The following is a 24,753-nucleotide window of genomic DNA, read 5'->3' as shown; positions in this document are numbered from 1 at the left end:
ATTGCATGTCAGCGACTGCTGGTAGAATTCATAATTACTTACTATGTGAAGGACATATGTGTGTAGCTCAACTTACATCTCCTCTAGCGCTTACATGCTTCTGACAAATACACACATGCACACACACACACACATGTCCTCTTTTTTTATTCTCTCGCTCTCTCTCTCTCTCTTTCACTCACTCACTCACACACACACACACACATACATACATTCTCCCTCTCTTGCTCAGTGATTTAACATGGGGGCCTGTCACTCAGTGTTTGATTCATAAAATGTAATGGCAGGCTGCATTAGCACTTCCTAGCGATCTTAAGCTGTCTTCTGAATTTAGTGGTCCAATCCATTTCCCTGTTCTGATGCCCCCTCCCCCCTCCCTGAGAGATCACTGAGCGGTAGGAGGTTTGGCCTGTAGACCACATGATGCCGTGTGAACTCCCTTGTGACTGGCCTAATTGCGGCGAAACAGTGGTGTGCTCATGACGACCTGCTAGTTTGCCTGTTTTAATTGAAGTTGTTTGGCAGTGAGAATGGGTTTGTTATGCCTGCTTTGCCCTAACAACATGCCGAGCTGGTTGTTTGTGTGCACTACACCTGGGGAATCCCCCCCCCCCAAACACTTCTTCTCTCTTTTGAGACGGTGAAACACCCACGGCCCTCTAGACTCTGAGGAAGTAATTTTGCCTTGACTGATTACTGACCAGCACCGGTATAACACAGGTTGGGAGTCCCTCTGATGTAAGACATAAAACACGAGTTGTCATCTGCTGATACTGGCGACCTCTGAGAGTATGGTGTCAGGGTTTTTAATTTAGTTTCCCTTATGCTGAGCTTCAACCTAAATAAAACATAAAGTACTCAATAAATGATGGGTTTAGGGTGTGTGTTTGTGTTTTTTTATAATGTATTACTCCTCATTCGTTCTATTCCACGCACAGGCAGGAGATTATGAAATGGAATGGTTGGGGGTACAGCGACTCAAAATTCCTCTTTAACAAAAAAGGACAAGCAGAATTCACAGGCAAGAGGTAAGCATCCATCATCCATCCATCATCACTGTCCATATAGTTACCATATGCGTGATGTTTGATCCATGGCTCTACAAACATCTGCATTTCAATTTCTCTACTTAATATCTGATATCTGTGTGTATTCTGCCGTCACACGAAGATCTTCTAAAGTAACCCCTAAATCCCACATTACTCAACCATACTTCTCACTTTATGGCTAAACTGTCATAATCCAGATTTAACCCCTTGACCTCATGTTTGGATTATGCAGAGAAGCCAAGCAGCTGCGACACAAATGGTGCTCCACCACGTCGTGTTGCCGAGCCCAGCGCTTTTGGACTCCTCTGGGCATCTCATTGAGATAGTTTATGGGGGAAATCCTTCACGTTCCTGTCCGCCCTCAGCAGCCTCTTGTCTCCAGCACACACAGGCACGCTTCAGCATTGCTGCATGGGGCACTAGTGCCACCTAGTGGCTGGCATTTGTAGTTGGCCAGGCAAGGAGGGGAATGGGAGAATGTAACTTAGTATGTGGAGAAACACTGTTGTTATGGGAGGTTAGAAACTCGGCTCTCTTTTTTTTGCTTTTTGTTAATCATCAATACCATAGTCCTCTGACACAAAACAAGTTCATGTTTTTTTTATTTCATTTTTTTTGTATTCACAGCACATTTGCTTCCACATTAAAATATGCATTTCAGGCTGCGTGATTATACGTTTTTTTTTTTAAAGAAAGAAAACAATGGACAGGCCCAAAGGAGAAGAAAGCCACCTATTGTCTTAAATCTTTGTCTGAGTAAGATGGGTACCCAGTGTTTTCCGCTCCGTGGTGACAAAGCACAGGCTGAATGTGCACTAGCACCATAATTGATGGGTCTTTTTTTTGGCACCTCTCCATTCCCGCTGCCGCACCTTTATCTCTGTCTCGCACGGTGAAGGTGGCGAGCGACAGAGATGGGCCTTGTTGTGTGCGTAATGGTGATGTATGGCCCAAACTGCGCCAGGCTAAGGCTGGGGGGGCCTCTAGTGTGTTGGCGGGCACCGCGGCCATGTAACAGGCAGAGTGCCGCCGGACCCTTTCACTGCGCACACACACACACACACACACACACACACACACACACACATGAGCGCAAGAGTTGTTATGGGTCACGTGCATGAAATACCATCTGCTGTCATGCTCAGTGACTCATTGTTTGCAGTTCAGCCACACACACACACACACACCCTCTTCCCTCCTCTGTGCTGGCGGGGACAGAGGCCTTTTCATTCCGGAGCGTGCTTCATACTCGGCTGGACAAAGGCATTCTGCAGCCACTCTCCCCAGCCCATGGCTTCCCTCCTCTGTGTCCTCTGTCCCTGAGGCTGAGGGTGACGGCGCAGACATCTCAGCCATCACTGGCCCTATGCAAACGCACCGCAGTGCCGTCCACATGAAAGACATAGACGCTGGCCATAGTCATAGCCAAGTGTTGTAGAAACATATGTCCCTGTTGCTGTGAGAGGTTGCATCGAAAGCCCTGTTGTTAAAAGTCAACAAGTTTCACAGCATTCACACCAGACAGAGTGGTGCTGATCATGTGCCTTCTCGTGATGTGTGTCTCAGGTATCGGTTAAGTGGCCTGATCCTGCCTAGTTTGAAGGAATGGTTTGAGGGGACCTTCGGAGCCAACCTGCAACATAAAAGCCCTGCCGCGGTAAGCCTCTCCCTCAGTCCCCTGAGCAACACCAAGCACTCGTGCCCTCGTGCCCTCGCGGCCCCCCCACCTCACTGCTGTCTTCCTGTGGTTGTCCATAGGCCGCTCTCAACGCCGGCGCCGTGCCTCCCCCCAACCTGAGCGAGAGCTTCGTGGAGGAGCTGAAGGCCACAGACATCCCCTTCTCCCATGATGCTGAGGACCGAGTGTTCCGCTCCCATGGTGAGGCCAAACTGTTCCTAACGCGCGCGCGCACGCGCACGCGCACACACACACACACACACACACACACACACACACACACTCACCTCTACCTCTGTTCTCCTAAGCTTTAGCAGTGTTCATTATTTCCATCATCTGACTTTTTAAGCATCGCAATCTATTCGATTTTTGTTGTTGAGCTCAAATTGGTGCAGTTCCATGTGATGGGTGTATAGTAAGTAGCTGAAGTCTCTCTATTGTCCTCTGTGCAGGGCACTGCTTACATGAAATCTTTGGTCTTCGCGAGGGGCAGTACGGACGATGCCCTGACATGGTGGTGTGGCCAAGTAAGTGTGTGTGTGTGTGTGTGTGTGGATAAATGCATACTCGTCACGGGATCTGAGTATTATGTGGGCTGGTGCAGCTTCATAGAAAAGAGGAGATTTGACCTATTACCCGTTTCACTCTGCACTTATGCAGAGACTCTCCATGAGCTATGCTTACCCACAATGCAATGCAATTGTGGAATTTACATTTATGTTACGCATGTAGCTGTGTGAAACCTAGGCTTAATCTCTGCAGAGTAGTGTGTGTGTGTGTGTGTGTATTTGTGTATTTATCTGTGTGTGTGTGTGTGTGTGTGTGTGTGTGTGTGTGTGTGTGTGTGTGTGTGTGTGTGTGTGTGTGTGTGTGTGTGTGTGTGTGTGTGTGTGTGTGTGTATTTGTGTGTCTAAGTAGGCGGGATATCTTTGAGTTGAGGAGGTATTAATATGTATGAGTAGTGGCTTAATAACAAGCATCCGAGGGCGAGGTGCCTGACATCCAATCCTCCGCAGTTTAGCCCTGCGCAGCAGCAGTAGCGGTGGAGGCTTGGCGGCGTGAGTTACGGCACAAGAGATTGGTTTGCTGTGCATTACGGCCGGCACTATTTTATCATGCAAATGAGTGTTGACTGATGGCTCTGAGTTGATTAGCAGGCTCCCAAATGGGCAGCAAATCACTGCGCTTCCATTATAGAGCACCAAATTGGAAAGAATCCTCTCCTTTAACCTTCTCCAGCTCCTGCTCCCTCACGGAGGATGTAAAATATCATCTGCTCTCTCTGGCTGGCCACAGGCCAGTAGAATAGATGTACTGTCATACCTTAGTGACATTAGCTTTCTGGTTTTCTTTCTTAGTTTAAACAGGTAAACATGGAACCTGATTTTTATTGCTTGACGCAACTATGAATTTGCAAATGACTGAATTTGACTGAATGAATTTGACTTCCTCTTTTGTTCAGACAGAGACTTTAAAACTCTGTGTATTTCTGATCCTATATCTAATTTGAAGTGAGACCTTAAAACTCTGTGTATATAAACTCTGTGTATATTTCTGATCCTATATCTAATTTGAAGTGAGACCTTAAAACTCTGTGTATATAAACTCTGTGTATATTTCTGATCCTTTATCTAATTTGCGCCCCTCACCCTCCTCTCTCTCATCTCTGCGATGTTGGGGTGGAGAGGGAGGAATCCTCTCCCATTGGTGCGTTCCCTCTGTGGGTGGGGTTCCCCCCGCCCTCTCTTCAGGGAAGGGGGCAGGGCTTGGTGTCTGTGCGTAAACCAGCGGGGCCAGCGAGCCCTCGAGTCTCTCCACCCCCTGCACACACTGCCCTCTCCCTGTCCTCTAGTGGGTGCATGGCTGCCAGCCGGCCCCCTCTTCAGATCCCTTCGAGAGGACTTTAGTTTTTGTCACTTAGATGCCCAAATGATCGTGATTGGTCTAATTTATGATAATTGTCACAAAATGCATCTGTTATCATTTTCATAATATGTAACGTTTGAGAGAAAAAAAGATTGGTTAATGCACTGCCATTTGCTCTCACAGATTGCCACATCGATGTAGTGAAAATTGTGGAGTTGGCATGCAAGCACAATGTTTGCTTGATGCCATATGGGGGTGAGTATTTAGCTTAACAGATGTACTTTTCCACTATGAGACTAAAATGATCTTCTGACATTGCCAATTTGTTAAGCTTGTTATAAAATCCACCCACACACTGGTGCTTATTGTTATGCGGAGAGTGTGTTCTGTAGTCAAAGTTAAACTGAAAGTAATGGAGTATGGAAAATCTGCGTGCATATTTTTTATTATTAGCCTTTCATTACAAGTTACAATGGATTTGGTTCTAATGAGAAGCAATAAACTATTGCTACTTCGTCTACCGCTGTAGTGATTAGAGCAGGACAAAATGAGGAATTTGAAGTTTAATTTCAATATTTTATTTATTTAGAGCCGTGCAAAGTCAAAGATATATGCAAGTGAGGTATACTATCAGTAATATTCAGACAAGTCACAGGTTAGGAAGGGCCATATCAAGTCTGGCTGTGGTACTGGTGGAGAATGCACATGCAGTTATGTCATATGAGTTTATTGGACAGATGCAAATGTGGAGGCGTACAGAGAAGCATATTACATGTGAGCGTTGACTTAGTAGTGTGTGTGAGTGTGGCTGCTGGTGTGCAGGTCGGGTGTTTGTGTGCTCAGCTCAATAATGTGCCTCTGCTCCCTGCAGGAGGGACCAGCGTCTCCAGCGCTCTGGAGTGCCCCCCGGAGGAGACGCGCTCCATCGTCTCCCTGGACACCTCGCAGATGGTGGGTACCCAGTTAGACAGGGAGGAAGTCATGGCCAGGCCTCCTCTCGCACACACACACACACACACACACACACACACACACACACAAGACTTCAGTCCAACCCCTAGGGCTGTGTGTTTCACTGGCGCGGTTCAGCCAAATCCCCAGAGCTGCGTTTTTCACCGCTCCTGTCTGCTCTCCCTCTCCCTCTCCCTCTCTCTCCCCTGGAACCCAGAGGCAGGCCGAGCCCCGCCTCCCCTCAGCCTCAGCCTGCGCTAAATCACCCTCCACGCTCGCCTCCAAGCAGGAGGAACCCAAGAATGTTCTGGAAACGTGGAGAGCCAGAGCAACTGTACTCTTCACACTAGGGTGACTTCTTCCCTATTCCCCGTGTCCAACATCTGCTCTGGTCCTCAATCAAAAACCAGTGGCCCTCACACTGATGTCACTGTCCTTGGTTGAGACTACTCAAGGTCATCCCCTGTGGTCGAAACGCACACATTAAGCACGAGGCTGATAGATGCGCTCTCTCGCGTCTCCCTGCTCTTTCGCATGCTGGCTCTCAGCAGTCTTCCTTTGCCTGCTGGCAACGACGCAGAGCTCTCTGGGACGCGGGCACGACACTTCAGCTCAGCTCCAGCACAGATGAAGACATTTTCTCCTCTGGACACGGGGCACGTCTCTCCCTGGCAGTCCCTGTACAGTGCACAGATTGGTGATATATTAAAGGAGCTGCCATTCACTGCTCAACCCCCCCCCCCACACACACACACACACACACACACACTTCCCAGCCTGACCCCCACCCCCTCCAGTGCCGGTTGGGGGTATATAAATACCAGTGGCCAGCGCGCTGTGTCGAGGGGTCACGGGCCATGTGGCTGGGCGCCCCTCACATGAAAGGCTGTGGCATGACAGCGGCGGACGGTTTATTGCAGCCGGCCCGGTGATTGATGGCCGGGGCTGGGGGAGCTCAAGCTGTGCTCTTCCATGCCTTGAGGAGCACTTAAACGAGGAGGGGAGGTGTGGGCTCGGGGCTGGAGGGCGGGGGATGCGGGGGTTACATGGATTTGTGGGATTGAATGTTAAAAGGAGGTTAACCTTTTGGAATCTGTCTAATGGAGTTAGAATCTTTCGTTCTCTATCTCTCGCTCTCTCTCTCTCTCTAACTCTTTCTCTTTCTTTCTTTTTTTTCCTCTCTCTCCATCACCCTGAACGTCCAGTGGCTCATGCGCAACCACCATGTAAACTCATGGAAAAAGCCAGCACCGTGAACCTTATGTTTTCGTATAGTGTCATTAAAGGCCTTCAGGCTCCTCAGTGCTCTCACGGTGTGTACCCATCACACACTGCAGCGTTCCTGCATTGCTCAAACCCAGCCCCCTGACCTTTCGCTGGCTTCACCCGTTAAGCTGTGGCGACTGGAGTGAATTTTGGAGGCCGTCATGGAGAGACGCCCACTTTCATGTATCCCACATCAGATGTATCGCAGGCAGGCCTGCTTTTCATTTGAGCCCAATCAAGAAAAATGGCCGCCGTTCCCCGGTAGTGAATGATGTGAACTGTGTTCCTGGTAACTGTAATTTAATACTGCAAGTTTTATTTACACTTTCTTTTTTTTTGTTTGTTTTGTTTTTTCATTCAGAACCAAATATTGTGGATTGACGAGAAGAATCTTACTGCCCACGTAGAAGCTGGCATCATCGGACAGGATTTGGAGAGACTGGTAAGTGCCTGCACTTTACGGTTCCAAGCACACCCACTGTCACCATAGCACTCGTAACACAACCAGACACCCAAGAGCTGGGACTCCTTGGTATGGCAGTCGGAGCGCATTCTCAACCGCAGTGACATTACTCCGTCACAGTTACCACAGGCTGCCCCCGGAGCAGAGTTGTAAATCAGCACCCACTGATAGCGGCCTGTGGTGGGCCTATGGGCATGTGGTGGCATCCGTGCAGCTTGCCCTTGTGCTGCGGGTGCTGTGGTTTCGCCACGGCAATGAGCCAGACACGAACAGTGTGGCATTGGTGCTGTGTGTGTGTGTGTGTGTGTGTGTGTGTGTGGGAGGGGGGTAGGTGTACGTCTGGCAGCGCCACGCAGCAAGGTAGAGATTGAGGCGCGCTGACAGGCTCGGAGCAGATGGCACCATCAAACTAATGCAGAAAAATGGCGAAGGAGCTGCTGTTTGATGTGGAGGAATGCGTGCGGTGCATCTCAAGCAGACTACGCTCCTGCATATAGAAAAGGGCCAATTTGATGGAGCAGATGGCTCGGCATTAAAGCAGCCCCCGTTCCTGGGTAGGGGAGGGATGGTTCATAATAAAAAAAAAAAGCGTAGCCCTGCTTTTTTCTTTTTTTTTTTCTTTAAAAAAAGTAAAATTATTCCTGCATCACCTGGAAGAGTTGTCTCTGTGAGAGCAACCTTCACATCAGTATTTCGCTCACACCTGCAAGTCCAGGAGCAGCCTTCTGAGGATGAGAGATACAATACTATGGCCTTTCCCTCAGATCTAAGTAATAACCAATCGAGTGGGCTATCCATGTACCATTAGCAGATGTCCTCACTCCCATTAAGACATTTCTGATACTTATCCCTCCTTCCAAACATGTAAGTGTGTTTGTGTTAAAATAACCGTATGTTTGCTTTCTCTTCCCCAGCTCAACGAGAGTGGCTACTGCACAGGCCATGAGCCCGACTCCATGGAGTTCAGCTCGTTGGGGGGCTGGGTGGCCACCCGCGCGTCCGGCATGAAGAAGAACATCTATGGCAACATAGAGGACCTGGTAGGTGAATGTGTCACAGCAGACCAGGGTCACGGTGGTAACCAGTCACCTGACCGGCCTTAACCAATCAGAGACCAGAAGCTTACCACCCATCGTCTACCAACAGGGTCAAAAGAAGTACACTGGTCTTTGACACTGGCAGCTTTCCATCACATGTTTACACTGTGGCTCTTTTCTGTATTGATATTTTAGTATTCTATGTTCACTCTGTAAGTGAAACTCAACTTTCACAACTTGCAATAACATTTTAGCTATTTTTATATGGCCATGGATCCATTCTCAGGTAGCATAACCGCTGATCAAATCAGTGTCTGTGCTGTATAGATATATTTAGCCATGCTTTAGCCATGCCTCTTGTAGCATGAGAATGAGGCCTGTAGTCCTGTCCTGGTGCTGTAGTTCCCTCAGTGCTCATTGGATGTACCTGTGGCCCCCCCCTGCAGGTGGTGCACATAAAGATGGTGACCCCCAGAGGAGTGATTGAGAAGAGCTGCCAGGGCCCGCGCATGTCAACCGGACCCGACGTGCACCACTTCATCCTCGGCTCCGAGGGTAAGGCCGCCGCTGGTCAGGGGCGGATGTGTGTGTGTAACACATAGGTGTGGGTGTGGGTGTGTGACTGTCTCCCACGTCAGTTATATGTGTTTGCCCATAGGTTTGTTTGCCACAGGGTCATGTGAACAGTAACTAGGGTACCAGCTGTATAAAAAAAAAAAAACAAACAAGGGAAAAAAAATCTCTCTGGTAGGTCAAAGACAGGGGCGTGCTGGCACATCGTCCCCCAAGCTCCCCCCTTGTTCAGCTCCATGTCCTTGTGCAGAGGCCCGGGGAGAATTCTGCCTGCCATATGCCAGGGCCCTACCCGCTACAGCGAGGGTGCAGAGACCGCTGGCACCGCTCCCCCCAAACATCTGTGGGAGCACCCCGCATAACGAAGCGCCACAATCTGCTCCGCAACGCCGCGTGCCGCACAAGCAGAACTCTCTCCATTTGTACTCATTACTGCACCCCCCCCCCCCCCCCCCTCTTTTTCTTTTCCTTAAACAAAATACATCTGTGAACGAGACTAAGCGAATGTTTCATCAACTGTAATCATCTCATGTTGAATGTCCTTCAGTGTAGTGGGGGTGAAACTTTTCAAAGGAGAAGTTAATGTACCCTCATCGCAGGAGCTTTATCTGGCTGGTCTGTGTGACTGCCTCATATAAAAGCAGCCTGTGGCCGATCCTGGCATACGCCACGGTGATGTAATGGAAAGGGAGTGGGCACAATAGCTTTGTTGTAGCCCTGCACCGCATGTTCCCTCCCGGGCTCGTCCTTCCCGGGCTCGTCCTCACTGGTGTGCTGTGGCAGTTTTTGACACAGCTTACAGATCAGTGGGTATAAGTCAAGTCAATACACCTGAGCACTTAACTGATCAGCATGTCTACTTAGGAGGTTAACATATCACAGCTTATACCATTATGTATTTCTGTACTGAATGTTCACACTAAGTAGAGGTCTGCAACAGTCTCACAATGAAAAGGAAACATTTCTGTTAGTTTTAATACTGTTGTTGATTAGCTGTGTACATTTAATAATCTTCGAAAGCGTACAGTGGTTAACTCTTCTTTAAAGAGTTGCTTTAGAGCTGCTGTTTTTAAGAGTTCCATATGCAGAGTATGAAAAGCCCCAGGTCATCAACTCGAGCAGCACCCTGCCACTTTAGTGCCCATCAGACTCGTGGTGTCTGCCCCTGTCTCAGTGCTGGGCGTTTCTGTGGCCGTAGGCTGGTGGGTGGCACCGTCTCACCCAGGGAGAGCATGGCATTCTGGGAGGCCTGTGGCACAGGTCCGTGTTTCATCTAGATATGCTTGATATACATGCTTCTCAGTGGGGTGCCATTCAGAACTCCACCTCTGGGGGGGGGGAAGAAGAAGTGAAGTTGACATCCCAGGCATGGCGGCGTGCTCTGCATACCAAGTGGGCGGCCTATTGTGTGCGATCAAGAATTACTGCAACCTTTTCCGCTCCTCATTGACTGGAAGAGGTTTGTTTTAGCCCCTCTTAATCTCCCCTGACCTTGGAGAAAAATGGCCTGGAACACTAAAGGACAGAGCCTCGATCCACAGGCAGAGCGCTCACAGAGAATGATTGGAATAATCAATGATAATCAGTTTGTTCTTTCTAAGGCTTCTCCCACCACCACCACCACCACTCTCGCTCCTCTTTCTTTTAATGCAGATGTCTGGCTGAGGCTAATCTTATCTAAGGCTATGGAGTTAATGCAATGGGAAACAGCCGCTCAGGCTCGTAAAGTGGGCTCACAGAACCGTCTACTGAAATGGTGGTATCTCATGCCAGGGCTGTTTCACCTTTCTCTTTTAGCCAACAACAGAGAGTGTCTGTGTGCGTCACACACTCCTGAAGTACTCTCAGGAAGCAGGAAAAAGAGCACGGCCCCGGGACTGATTTAACTCCATGTCTGCCCACCTGCAAGCTCTGTCTCTGCTCTGTAGGTGTCACGGAGTAGACAGTTCTGCCTGGGAGGATGGTGTTAATGTTGTTTCTTTGTTTGTTTGTTTGTGGAGTATGTTGACCTTGTTGTAAGCGTTGTAGGCCTCTGGCCTGTGTACAGTGGAGAAGAAGGGTCTTGGACTGTGCTGGCCAGGGAGCAGTGTGCCTGTGTGTGTGTGTGTGTGCGTGTGTGTGTGTGTGTGTGTGTGTGTGTATGCGTGTGTGTGTGTGTGCTGGTGCGTGCCTGAGTCCCATGTTCTGGGCTGTGCCACTAGAGAGCAGCATGCAGAGGCACATTACGGGCCTCATTAACACACACGTCATGCACAGGAGGGGCGGCTAATGGAATTGGCTGTGTTGGGGTTCTCTGCAACCACTAAGTGGCGAACGCCTTAATTAACAGACAAACACAAATGGCTCTGCGTTTTGGATTTCTCGCGTTTTAAAATGTCACACGCATCTCCACACCGAGTTGATGAGCCTCCATGAGAATTTATCCTCTGAGCTTGTCACTTTCATTTCGTCAACACGTTGACTAATGCGTTGTACATTCCTCCCCTCAATGCTCAGCTGTTACTGAAAACCGCTGTAATGTTGCTCACAGAATTAACCTGTGCATCTTTGATGAAGATCGATATTTTCTCAAATTAATCATCAATCATAAAACATTCAGATGCTCATTAGCCTCACATCTGGATTTCTTTTTGCTTTAATGGACTCCGTAATTGTCGAGGCATAGGACGCCGACGGAGGGCTCCCGTTTAGACTTCTTCGGTCCAGAACCATGAACTGGTGGCAGAATTATGAAGGGCCTTTTACAGCGGAGGTTATCACTATTTACAGTAATCTCGTTAAGATGAAAGCACCATTAGGGCCTTGCGCTGTGACTCTGAGCTTTTTTTTTATTGAGCCAGTTTGTCCGTGTGCAGGGGGAGCTGTAAACAGGACTCATTGGCATGTTTATTACGTGGCCGGGGCCGTTTTGCGCTCCATATTTCACATGTCGTCCTGACACGACGCCAGCCACAGTGCTGGCGTGTGGCTTGTCATCTTTCATCACCGCATCCTGTCCCGGGGTTTGGAGACAGACACTGGATTTTGTCATGGGCCAGACAGTGTTTTTATTTTTATTTTTTATTTTATTTGTATTTAAATGAGTGATGTCTAGCTAGAGACTGTTCCTGGCAACACTGAACAGTTTCCTTCAAGGAAAAAAAAAAGACAATTTGCTATGGAAAGTCCTGGTAGTGATGTAGGCTGTTTTTGTTCCTGAGCACACCTTGGAACAGAGAACAGAAACATCTCTGATGTGGACATAGTGGAAAATGTTCCCTGTGGACGTTCTCCTTTTTTTTCTGGGCTAGAGAGAGAGAGAGAGAACCATACACCCCGTGTAAGTGACCACAGAACATGACCCTCAAAGATGCAGATGCAGCCGATGGCTGCTGGGGTCAGGACTCCCGCCGAGAAGACTTGTATAAGTTTTAACGGTGGCCATGGTCTTGCCCGCAACGCGCCTTTGATATGGCTCACGTTTGTTCCCTCTCCCTTGTTATGCCGATAAATCTCATCTGCAGCTCTGCGTGGCAGACGAAACCAGATCACTCGGTGAGATGTAGCCTAACCACATCCAGGTCTCCAGCCGAGCGCTGAGGGCAGAGATATACATTACAGGAACGCGGTTTAAGGCGAACGAGTGCATCAGTCGTGTCACCAAAAACATGCTCCTTTCATTTCCTCCCAGGCCACCGCACTCTGTGAGGCCTCCAAATCCTTTGGGAAACCTCTAAAACTGTAAGGTAGTTTTATGTGGCATGGCGTGCTCAACTTGTGTTCCCTCTCTCTCTCTCTGTCTCCACACAGGAACCCTTGGAGTTGTGACCGAGGTCACCATGAAAATCCGGCCAGTCCCTGAGTACCAAAAGTACGGCTCTGTCGTCTTCCCAAACTTCCAGCAAGGTGTGGCTTGCCTGAGGGAAGTGGCGAAACAGGTGAGGTGTGCCAATGATCGTTGCACTTTTATGTGAAGGCCGATCCAACAAGATTTGTTCTGCCCAGTCTCCGGAAGAGTAGATGCACCCAATAATGCATTGAGCCTCAGAAGCAGACCACACATAGCAGATCCCATCCTTTTTTATGCCACTGAATTGCAGATTGATTTGATTTGTTCTACATAACAGAATTACTGCCACTGGTCTTGTGGTAGGTGCTGTATCCCACATTATAATACGGGTAGATGAAATCAAGCATTCTGATTGGTTGAAAGGAGGTCACGGGGTGTACTGTATTGAGCCATAATGTACTGTACAGCTGTTTACATTTACCTGAGCGTTCCATATCAGTGCGCCCTCAAAATATGCTACCTTAGTTAGAAATAAAATGGCGGACCAAATCTCCGTAGATCATCGTATTTGTACCTACAAGTTTTAAGTTTTCCTTTTTTTGCTTAGATTTTTAGAAAGTTACCGAGAAATAGACACTGTACAATATAAAAACCCCATTATTGTAACTGAAAAATACGTCTAAGAGGATTTGCGAGGTGTATGAGCCACCTATCAAAGCTTAGCATGCTACTAGCCGTTAGCGATTAGCAATTCCTCTGTGTTTTTGCAAAGCATCTGCCCCAACTTTCTTTTCCCGACATTTACATTTATCTTGTACATAATCCATCCCCATAGGATGGGTGAACGACACCAAGATATGGCATTTGGAGACAAAAACAATATGTATGAGATCACAGGACATGTATCCTGGATCTTATCAAAGCTAACCGTTCCTGAGCAAGCAAGAGTGCTAATATGGGCTAACGGGTCGTAGCCAAATCCCAAAGGGCTAAACAGCTAGCTAGTTATTAGCACTCTAGCTTGCTCAGGAGAGTTGAGCTCTAATAAGACACATCAATTATTCACGATTGTATCAATTGTATATCTATGTTTTCTCTGGCGACTGTTGTCGCATCCATCAGCACAACATATCCCGGGCATTTTGAACTTTCTGTGGGTTGTGACCGTAAACAGCTTGCTAGCTACTACCACTTTAGCTTGCTCAGGAGAGTATAGGCTAACAAACGTGATGTTCACAATGCTGTTTGTCTGTTGCATAGCAACAGCCACACATTCGGGACTATTTTCTCTAGAGTCTAGGCTACTGAAATGCGATACAAAACATTTGGTGGCTATTACAACTATTTTGTGCTGAAAGGCAGCTTACTATTTAGTTACTATTTATAATGTTGCTGGCAACTGTATTATAAAAGCAATAAGGTACGAGAGGCAGTACTGTATCGTCAATAATGTACTGTGCAAGGGTTTGCCGGCCCTCCGCTTTGCGTCGGGCCTAACAACACCCTTGAACAGTACATTATTGACGATACAGTACTGCCTCTCGTACCTTATTGCTTAAGTAACATTGCTCCCATTACTTTAGTAAACAGAATAGTCTGTCGAATGAGCAAATAGTCTGTGGTGACTGCTCGTCTCGGCTCCGTAAATCTGACCTTGTTAATAAGGTGCCGCTTGAGTGCTGATTCAACACCTTTATCGATGAGTGCATGTTTTAACATCCCGCCCTCATTACGACTGTATAAACTGAGTTCATTTCCAAGCACACAATTAGGGTATTGATCGTTTATCTTGCAGTCAGAGGTGAGATGTAACCCCCCCCCCCAAACTTGCCTCGTTCACTCCCGAGGATTACATTTCATCCAACATAGCCCCCATACTAATGTGTCCCTGTAGTTATTATCATACTTACCTGAAGTTTCGAACAGTAGTTTTATCAGTGTTAGTCATCCTGATTCCTAAATAGGATCGTTACTACAGTCCCAGTAGAAATAGTGCTTGGGATTCTTCACAACACTGGAAATGTGGTGAAATCTATTTTTTTTTTTAATTGTAAATTGTGTTTGTTAGAATGTCAGGCTGTGTATTAATGATCCGTGGACTCCCCTTTTGCCCTCTGCAAGACTATGTGGATCTGGATGTGAAGAGACATTAAAATAAGTCAGTATGTCCTACATTTATTGATCTTTCCCATTCTTCTTTCTTTTTTCCCCCTTTCTTCTTTTTTTTTGTTTTTTTGTCAGAGGTGTGCACCGGCCTCCATTAGGCTAATGGACAACGAACAGTTTCAGTTTGGTAAGTCATCTTGCTCTTTCTGACATGGCCGCCTCTGAAAGTGCATATGTTTTCAGTCCCAGTCATTAACAGTCTGCCTAGAGGCTGGCTTGCGTTGATGTAGCTCCTCTGCAAGCTGTCCTCAAGTGATGTCTGGGTAAGAAACAGAACAGAACAGAACAGGACACGATGAGCCGTGGTACATTATTTCCATGAAATCTGTCTGAAAAAGAGGGACCACGGCAGGAGGAGGGGGGGGGGGGGGAGCGCATGAGCGAGGGAGCGCATCGGAGGACGGTATGGGGGTTGGTAGCACAGCTGTTGCCATGGGAACCCATGCCTGGCTCGGGTGTGGTGGCACGGCGGTTGGCCCTGAGTGACAGAGGCATGGCTCTCCAGAGGCCTCTGTGGCACGGGCAAACCCCCTGGGGCGGAGTGGAGCCGAGGGGCCGGTGGCAGTGCAGCCAGAGACTGCAGACACAGCCATTAACACGGCAGTGAGATGGAGGAGAGCTCTCCACTCGCGCTTCAGCAGACTGAGGGGGCTGGATGGAGGCAGACTCACCAAGTTTGGCAAACGTGTGTGTGTGTCTGCGTGTGCGTGTGCGTGCGTGTGTGTGCGTGTGCAGATATAGTTTGTCACCTGATTGGCCACCCAGCTCAGGCCAAGATGCATCTGCGTATGTAATCTCCCTCCCACGTGAGCATAGGAACATCTACTCTACAGCTTCCTGCCATGTTTCTTCTGCTTTCTTGTGTGTTTGTTTTCTCAGCCATTACTGTTTGCCAAAATACCTTTAATTAACTTGAATGTTGGTACCATATGTGCATACGGTTGCATTAGTACACATAATGTGTGTTTAATTTAAGTATATCTTTTATTTTGAGCCTTCTCCACCTCAAGACCACATGACTGTTAAAAGGGTATGTATTTTTTATGATGCAGAGCGGTTTAATTTTGCATGACATCATTTATCTACGGAGTCCATCACCCTCTGCTGTCTAGTATAAAGTTAAATTGATCATTATTTCACCGGCTGAGCAGTCGAACACACAAGAAAAGGAGGGTGTTGGGTAGAGGGGTGTGGGGGGGGGGGGGGTAGGTAGAGAGACAATGAAAAATGGCTTTGGCAACAATTAAAGCCCTCCTTTTATATAGGAGTTTTTACAGCGTTATTTTGCGCAGAAATCTGGCGGGGTGCATCAGGCTTTTGCCAGACATCTCTGGAAAGTTCCACGGTCTCCAGGGAGCTCATTATCTCGCCTATATTTCCACGTTTTTCACAGACTATGCACTTCTTAGCATTAAGCAGGCGGGCCGAGGAGCGGAGAGGAGAGTGAGGCGAGGCGAGCGAGGGAGCGGGCGCGCCGCTAATAACCGAGACGGCCGAGCTCTGCCGCGACTCCTCCGCTTTATTAATGGCCGTCCTCCCTTCTTAATCACCCCGAGCGTCCGACAGGAAGGGGGTCTGATTAATCCCCTCTCCGCTGGAGGGGGACACTGCCACTAACTTCACTCCGTGCGATCGCAAAGACAAGGAGTGGCTGTTCATTTAAAACCAGAAGAAGTTAAGTCCCATTCACAGAAACCCCCCCCCCCCATGACTTAAGTGGCGAAAAGCTGTGATGTGAACGTGTCTGTCTGAAGCTGGTTTTAGCGGACGCACTTTGTCAGGGATTGAAGTGTGTATCATGAAGTGCGCTTTGATTTTGATGGCAGGTTATGTTGCATGAGGGAACGCTTTGAGGTTAAGATCTTCACTTCCTATGAAATCGGAGAGTGTAGTTGTTATACAGCCGTGTTAAAGTGTCCCCAAGGTGGCATTATTTCTTTTAAGCATCAACCATAAGTACATTTGAACTATTTTTAAGGGTTGAAGAATGAATGTGTAGTACTTTTAAGTGTTGAGTAACAATTCTTTTAACTTGCTAACCCCAGTAAGTGCAGCAGTGGATCACTGAGACCAAAGACTGAATCTCAAGTGGAAGTAATTAGGGTGCTAAGCGATAGGAAGACGTGAGGAGGCCAGCAAAACAAATGCTGGGTTAAGTGTCTGCATCAGCCTCTGGCTGTATCTCTCTCTCTCTGTATCTTTCTCTCTCTCGCTCTCTCTGTATCTCTCTCTCACTTGCTCTCTCTGTATCTCTCTCGCTCTCTCTGTATCTCTCTCTCGCTCTCTCTGTATCTCTCTCCCTCTCGCTCTCTCTGTATCTCTCTCTCGCTCTCTCTGTTTCTCTCTCTCTCTCTGTCTCTCTCTCTCTCTCTGTATCTCTCTCCCTCTTGCTCTCTCTGTATCTCTCTCTAGCTCTCTCTGTTTCTCTCTCTCTCTCTCTCTCTCTCTCTCTGTTTCTCTCTCTCTCTCTCTCTCTCTCTCGCTGTGCATGGAGGTGGATGTGTGTTTGCGTGATTGATAACCATCCCACCCGCACTGGACTCACGTTTTTGGTCGTCCACAAGCATTTTTTTTCCCCTGTGTGTCTCAATAGTGAATAAATCAGGGTGTGTGGTTGAGGAAGACTGATATTGTGGTGTCACCCTCACTTCCCCCTTCAGGGCCCCTGGTGATTTATGAGGCCTGTCCCCCCCACTCAGCTTCTCCTCGCAAAACTTGTGAAGTTATTCAAATGTTGCCATTTATTTTCCTCCCATTGTTTTAGCAGCCAAATCCATCTGACGTGTTAGTCCTGTATGGATATCCGGAGGAAGCCAGCGAAAGATGTGGTGTCAAGTGTGTTAGGAGCGAAAGAGAATGATCTTTTATTGTATTTTCGATGTTTTTTGTGTATTTGCGCTCAAGCGGAGTGTTTTATGTTCCTGCAGGTCACGCGCTGAAGCCTCAGGTGTCCTCCATGTTCACGTCTTTCCTTGACGGCCTCAAGAAATTCTACATCACCAAGGTAACGTGAAAGCCCAGGTGAACTCCGGGTGAAGTCTTGGCATTTTTATTGAGCTTAAGAGCACCAATAAAAGGCCTCTCTTCTGCGTTGCGTCCTCTCCCCCCAGTTTAAAGGCTTTGATCCGCAGCAGTTGTGTGTGGCAACTCTGCTCTTCGAGGGCGACCGTGAGAAGGTCCTGCAGCATGAGAAGCAGGTGTATGACATCGCAGCCAAGTTTGGGTGAGAATCATTACTCTTCTTTATCCCACTGACCCCCTGTCACTTTCATTACTAGGAGAAGTGACTGTTAAGACAAAACATGAGGGGGAAAAAAATACTCCTACTGAATGCAGGAAGGAGTGGTTTGGATCTGCCATCCTAAGCGCCCGCTCTGCCCGCCTACCTGGCCCAGGGGCTGCTGGGAAGGTGTGTTTGGAGAAGTGGGCTAAGTCTAAACAGCGGTGTGATGGATCGCCTGCGGCCGTCCCCTTGTCAGGCCCGCTTTGGTGTGTGTGTGTGTGTGTGTGTGTGTGTGTGTGTGTGGGGTGGGTGTTTGTGGTGAGACGGAGGACATCTCACTCTGGGAAGAGACCTGAGTAATGGGGGGGTCCGCTGGATTCCAGGCCCAGCTCCCTCCCACACCAACACCCCTGCCTGATTGATTGATGGCGAGACCAATCGATACCGGCCCCCTGCTGGAAATAAGTTATCTATCAGCCAGTGGAGGATCACCACTCAGTCACTGCTCGCTATCAGAAGGCTGCCCTCTCGTGGTGTCCTCTATGTGTGTGTGTGTGTGTGTGTGTGTGTGTGTGTGTGTTTGTTTGTGTGTGTGTGTGTCAGTGAGAGTGTGTGTGTGTGTGTGTGTTTAACCCTTGACTGGGGCATTAACCTTGAATGTTGAAGTGATATCTCCCAGACACTCGTGTGGCTTTTGGTCCTTGGCGGAGGCATTGAACTCATCTGGTTTGCTTTGAAGTTGTTGTGAAAGTTCAGGGTAGTGTGAGCGGGGAGATAGCGTGTGGGGGTGTGTGTGTGTGTGTGTGTGTGTGTGTGTGTGTGTGTGTGTGTGTGTGTGTGTGTGGGGGGGGGTGGGTGCATTTGTACACATCTGCTTGGGTGTGTTCACTCACTGCTGGTAGGAAAGTTCACTGAGAGCACGTGCACGTCGTATACACTGATGTAGTTGGTGGGAAAGTTTGTTTGTGTAGGTATGAGTGTATGTAGCTGTGTGTTTGTGTGTGTGTGTCCATATGTTTGTGTGTGCTGTGGCGGCCGGCTGGCTCTCAGACAGAGGGCCCACTGTGAGGCGGATGTGTGAGGAGCCTCGGGGCTTCCACATGAAGCCAGCCAGGAACCACAGCGTTCCACACCATTAGAGAATGTTCCAGAGCCGGGGAGAGCCCTCAGACGTCTCAAACCCTTCTCACTCCGACTGGGGGCAGCGACTCTCCTTTCCCTTTCTTTCTTTCTTTCTTTCTTTTTTTCTTTCTTTCTTTCTTTCTGTCCCTTTAACCATTGTATCTTTTCCCCCATTTTCCACCGTTATTTCCCTTTTCTATGCACCTTTCTGCCGTTCTGTCTATCTCTCTACCCCCCCCCCCCCAACCACTCAATGTCGCTTTCTCCCCGTGGCGGTTGTTACAGTTTAACCAGCGCTAGCCCCCTCCAGGTCGATCAGTGAGATTAGTGACCTCCCAGTGCCATCTGTGACCTGCTCCGCTCTGTCCTTTCACTCACGCCATTGAAACCGCCGCGCCGTCAGGACCTCACACTGGCTCCCTCTTTGTCTCGTTACGCGGCCGTGGACTATTCGTCATCGTCAAGCTCTCCCGCGCGGTGCTGATGGATCTGGGGAAGGCCTGGCGGCCTGTATTTGTTTTCTGGGTTAAGCCCACTGAAAGGCAGGTAGAATCAATAGAGCGATTTTCTAATGAGTTCCCGCTGATTAGTTTGGGTAGTAAATGAAAATTTGATTAGCTGCTGATGGTGATGGATGTGTGGGTGGGCTGCATGGATGCCTCATTGATCCGGGGGGTGGGGGTGGGGGTGGGGGTTGGTGGGGGGTGGGGGGGTGATGGGTACACACAGGGGGACTGACGTCTGTGGTCAGCCGTGTGGCAGCTGTGGTGAGGATGGTGGTTTGGGGGAAGGGGGCACATAGCTGCCCAGTGAAAGGCCCGTTTAAATATTAACCCTGGTGTGCTCTGACAGGGGCCTGGCAGCTGGGGAAGACAATGGGCAGAGGGGCTACATGCTGACCTTTGTCATCGCGTACCTACGGGTGAGTGACATGTCCCCACTGTCTCACACCTTACAGGCAACATGTTCCGCTCTCTCTCTTTCTCTCCCTCTCTCTCTCTGTTTCTCTATCTGTCTCTCCTTGTCAGTCAGCTTGACGTAGGGCCTCCTCCAGAGAGAGCAATTCAGAATGGAGGAATGTGGAGGGACACCATTGATTTAAGGCACCTTTGTTTCTGAACAGTTTCTTTTCACATGCCAGTCTCATCAAACCCGCTGTAAAACCCCACGCCAGCTCCTGGCGTCATGATTGACGTGTCTAATGATGTTTTCCTCTCATTCTGGACAGGACCTGGGGATGGACTACTATGTGATGGGCGAGTCGTTTGAGACGTCCGTGCCTTGGGACAGGTATTGTTTATAACATTGGTGATTGTTGATAGCTGATTTTTTTAAATGCCCTGAGCAAAGGGCTTCACGTAGTTGTCATTCCTGCCTTCTCACTCAGAGTTCAGATATAATAGTGCCAGCCAGCTCATGTGTGCGCGCGCACACACACACACACACACACACACACACACACACACACACACACACACACACAATTTAGTCTGACCCTCACCTTCATGCCTTGGTTCCCTCTCCATTAAGTGTCTTTGTGTGGGTGGGAGAACTGCTCTTCCATGCATGGAGGGCAACCTCCAGCCCTCTGCGCAGAAAAGAGGGAGTTGGAGAGGGAAAGAAGGGGGAAGAGGCGAGGGAGGGATATAGAGTGGGTGGAGGAGAGGAGAGGAGAGGAGAGGAGAGAGAGAGAGAGAGAGAGAGAGAGAGAGAGAGAGAGAGAGAGAGAGAGAGAGAGACGAGAGAGAGAGAGAAGAGAGAGAGAGAGAGAGAGAGAGAGAGAGAGAGAGAGAGAGAGAGAGAGACGGAGAGACGTAGAGAGAGGGAGAGAAAGATAGAGACGGGGTGGGCAAAGTGAGGAGGGTATGGAGTGTATGTAGCTGATGTGCAGGGGGTAAAGCTACACCAACGCCATCTTGCCACCTATTAAGTATTGATTTGATTGAGGCGATGGATGGGCAGCACATTGCAAAGCCAACTGCCTGCCCATTACACAGCCTCATAGTCATTTCACTGGCTGAACCTCATGTAATGACTCCCACTGTTACTCCCACTGCTGAGAACACACACACACACACACACACACACACACACACACACACACACACACACACAGAGGCCCCCTGTGACATATCTGGCAGGCCTGCCGCTGAGCGTATTTGCAGGGACCATTACGCCTCCTCCTCCACACGCCACTGCACAACCCTGAGAGAAAGGCACCGCAGTCAGAGACCGTGTGTGTGTGTGTGTGTGTGTGTGTGTGTGTGTGTGTGTGTGTGTGTGTGTGTGTGTGTCTCTCGAATTGAGGGCACTCTGTTCTGTGTTGTCCTTTACACAAAGACATACAGCTCATTACATATAGGTCTTTATAAAATGAGGAATATCAGATGCCATGTTGCCATTGCACAATAGAGTAGATTACAATCAGAGTACAACAACCTTGTTTACAACCAAATATTTACAGTGTTCAGTTGTTTCAACAGAATTGTGTTGACGTTTACATGGCAATTTTCTCTCTCTCTCTCTGTTTCTGTCTCTCAGGGTGTTGGACCTGTGCAGGAATGTGAAAGAACGGATCGTGAGGGAGTGCAAGGAGAAAGGAGTCCAGTTCCCGCCTCTGTCCACGTGCAGGTGTGGTTTACGCTCGGCCGTCAGCCTCAGTCAAGCTCTCAGCAGGGCCTCCGTAATCTGCAGCTCTGCACACTGGCCGCGGCCGCAGGTTTAATTGGACAGAGGAATGAAACTCCCCTTTCAAACATTTAAACTGCCTCAGTAGAAAGTCAGGGAGGCCATTTTACCCAAGAGTCGACAAAGCTTGGTAGATCACCACAAAATCTGGATGTGATTTAGATACTACAGACATGCATTGTAAGCCATTACAATAACCATGAGCGCACACACACATACACACACGCACATTCACACTGGCACACGAGTGAGTTTGCCAAGTGTGTTGGCCTTCCCTGTGTGTGGGGGTGTGTTATCAGACAGTGGGTCTGGTACTGGTTATTCTTCAGCCCCCTGTGACCTCCATCCCCCCCACCCCCCGTACGGGTGACCCTGCCCCAGACACAGCTCCAGCCAGCCCTGCCCCTGCTGAGAGATCAGGCTACAACCTGATTATGCCTCAACTACCCCAACCCCCCCTACACAAAAACACACAGACACACACACACACACACACACACACACACACACCACACACACACCACCAACGCAGCTGCCCACCACAAGATTGATTTGTCCATTTAACCTCAGCGAAAAGCCAGTGTGCCGAGTGATGGCCCATGTCAAAGGAACGCCCTCTGTGCCCAGTGCTGGGGGGTGCAGGGGGGGGGGGGGGCTTTGGGAGAGGAGTTACTCACAGTCACTCACTGCTCACCACTTCAGAAGAGGGTGTCACATCGATCGTCCTTCTTGAGGGAGAGGCAAAGGGAAAGTTTCTTTTGAAAGTTTGGGTGCCGCGCTCGCCTCCCGGAGACTGCATGCTTCTCAGAGCGGTTCCCCAGTGTTGTGTGTCCGTGTTTCTTTTTTTGGCCGCGGCTTAGATCGCCTGCGCTCTCTCCTCCCTTTGTCCACATCCTGTCATCTGGAACCTCATTGTGCAAGTTGGTGTCCAGGATGAAAAACATAAAAAGAAGCACCATGCCATTTGAAAGTGTGTAATTCCTTATTAGATTATGCAGGTGATTCATTTGTAGTGTAATTGTTTTAAAAGGGGGACAGGTGTTGGCGGAATTGCCACCGTACTAGTTGGGTAATTGAAAATGTCGCCATGATAATCCAGTAACAGTGAGCTGATGGCCATTTAATGTCCTGATAATGTGATGTGATTAAACATGACGGGGCCATCACGCCGCCTCCGCACTCATGAAAACATTAGCGGGATTGGGGTCAGAGGTCAGCCCAGATACCTGCCTCTGGTCGGCGCTCCAAAGGGCCTCCTCATCCCGCCCCCGCATTATCAGAAAGGGAAGAATTATAGCCGCCATGCAGAATGTGACATGCCTGGCCAATTTAGTCCTGGAGGTCCACTGGCACAGAACAGAAATGTGCTTAGGCTTCTGGGGGGAAAAAAAGACTTAAAGAACGTTGGTTTTCACTCAGTTTGTTGTCTGTCTGTCTTTCTTCTCCTCTTTCTGCTTCTTCGTTTCTCGCTTTGCTTCACTTCTCGTCTTTCATGTTGTTTTTTTCCCCTTTTCTCTCTGTTTCTCTCTGTTCCCAATCTTTTCTCTGTTTCTCTTTGTTTCTGCGTGTTTGGTTTCTGATAGGCTCTTTTCTCTCCTTTTCTCCCACAGGGTGACTCAGACCTACGATTCTGGAGCCTGTGTTTACTTCTACTTTGCCTTTAACTACAGAGGGCTGAGCGATCCTCTGAATGTCTATTTACAAGTGGAGGTTGGTCACACACTCACTGCGCTCCACACAACCATCTACACTAGTAGAGAGGAAGCAACAGAGGCAAACACAATTCCCCCCGTCCATCTTATTGAACAGAAAGAGAAGTCAGAATCTTGCATGACCTCTAGGTTAGCTTGATGTAGATGTGGATGTACTGTGGATATGAGAATGTAAGTACAGTGGTTTGTGTTTGAATATGTGCCATGTAGTACAGCATGAAAAGAGACTGTGTGTGTGTGTGTGTGTGTGTGTGAGAGCGTATGATTAGAAGGACTGTTTTCAGTTGATGATTTGTGTACGGCAGAGTGTAAAGTTATAGTTACTGTATGAGAAAGATGGATGTTTGGTTTGGTCTGAGTAGTGTGTTCTCCTCCAGCATGCTGCCAGAGAGGAGATCCTTGCCAATGGAGGAAGCCTGTCCCACCACCACGGAGGTAAACCAACCCCCGTCCGCCTCTCACTCTTCCTGCATGTGACACACACACACACACACACACACACACACACACACACACATAACAACACAGCACAGCACAGTGTGTTCATCCTTTCAGTCTCCTGTCAAACTGACTGGCCTACCACACGTTTCGGTATCAAAATAAGAAATAGGGATTTGTTTTGGTCGTGTGGGTAACCTGAGTAAGCCTCTGCCGCGGCCGTCGCCGCCTCCGCTGTGGAGGGGCTGGGCCACGTCTGTTTGTGTAGCCGGGTCGGCTGCTCTGGCGGCGCTCGGTTAGCACCAGCCCTGCGTAGCGTAAAAAAACTGTCACCCTCTTCCGCCCGCACGTCCAAAACTGGTCGCCGTGGCCGAGACAAATGGCCACACTTTCGCTCTTTGTTCATTTTCGGCGTGGACAAAATGAAACATGAGCCAGGAAGGAGGGGGAGGAGGAGGAGGGGAATGAGGGAGAAAGAAACAAAAAGGAAGAGGGAAAAAAAGCCAAACTGCCCCGTTGGGTTGATGCGAAATGGCTGCCTTATCTATATTGCCATCCGCCCGGCTGTTTTCATACATCACTTCAGGCTATTAATCTCCGCTGTCAAAAACAGCATGCTGTGAATCAGCTGCAATATTAAATCACTATTTTTTGCCACGGCGGAGGCAGGGGGAGGGGCCGGGCGGGGACTGTTCCAAATTAAAAGACGGCTAATAAAGGGGGCTAGTAGGTGCAGCGTAAACGATGCGTCT

General features: G+C 48.8%; 1 protein-coding gene across 1 annotated transcript in view; it reads left to right on the top strand.

The window, feature by feature from the left end:
* agps (alkylglycerone phosphate synthase) overlaps positions 1-24,753 on the top strand; it is a 33,048-nt gene that overhangs the window by 4,313 nt on the left and 3,982 nt on the right. The window contains exons 2-19 of the mRNA XM_012836378.3: positions 939-1,028; positions 2,616-2,706; positions 2,808-2,928; positions 3,180-3,254; positions 4,777-4,848; positions 5,465-5,544; positions 7,172-7,252; positions 8,188-8,313; positions 8,757-8,865; positions 12,673-12,800; positions 14,894-14,945; positions 17,746-17,822; positions 17,929-18,041; positions 20,016-20,085; positions 20,392-20,453; positions 21,705-21,794; positions 23,462-23,561; positions 23,941-23,998. Of these exons, the coding sequence (XP_012691832.1) occupies positions 939-1,028; positions 2,616-2,706; positions 2,808-2,928; positions 3,180-3,254; positions 4,777-4,848; positions 5,465-5,544; positions 7,172-7,252; positions 8,188-8,313; positions 8,757-8,865; positions 12,673-12,800; positions 14,894-14,945; positions 17,746-17,822; positions 17,929-18,041; positions 20,016-20,085; positions 20,392-20,453; positions 21,705-21,794; positions 23,462-23,561; positions 23,941-23,998 (1,595 nt within the window). The remainder of the gene's footprint in view (positions 1-938; positions 1,029-2,615; positions 2,707-2,807; positions 2,929-3,179; positions 3,255-4,776; positions 4,849-5,464; positions 5,545-7,171; positions 7,253-8,187; positions 8,314-8,756; positions 8,866-12,672; positions 12,801-14,893; positions 14,946-17,745; positions 17,823-17,928; positions 18,042-20,015; positions 20,086-20,391; positions 20,454-21,704; positions 21,795-23,461; positions 23,562-23,940; positions 23,999-24,753) is intronic.

The sequence above is a fragment of the Clupea harengus genome, chromosome 2 (assembly GCF_900700415.2).
Source record: "Clupea harengus chromosome 2, Ch_v2.0.2, whole genome shotgun sequence".
In the NCBI taxonomy this organism is placed as follows: Eukaryota; Metazoa; Chordata; class Actinopteri; order Clupeiformes; family Clupeidae; genus Clupea; species Clupea harengus.
Note: the sequence above shows the minus strand (reverse complement) of the source record. Positions and strands in the feature narration are given on the sequence as shown.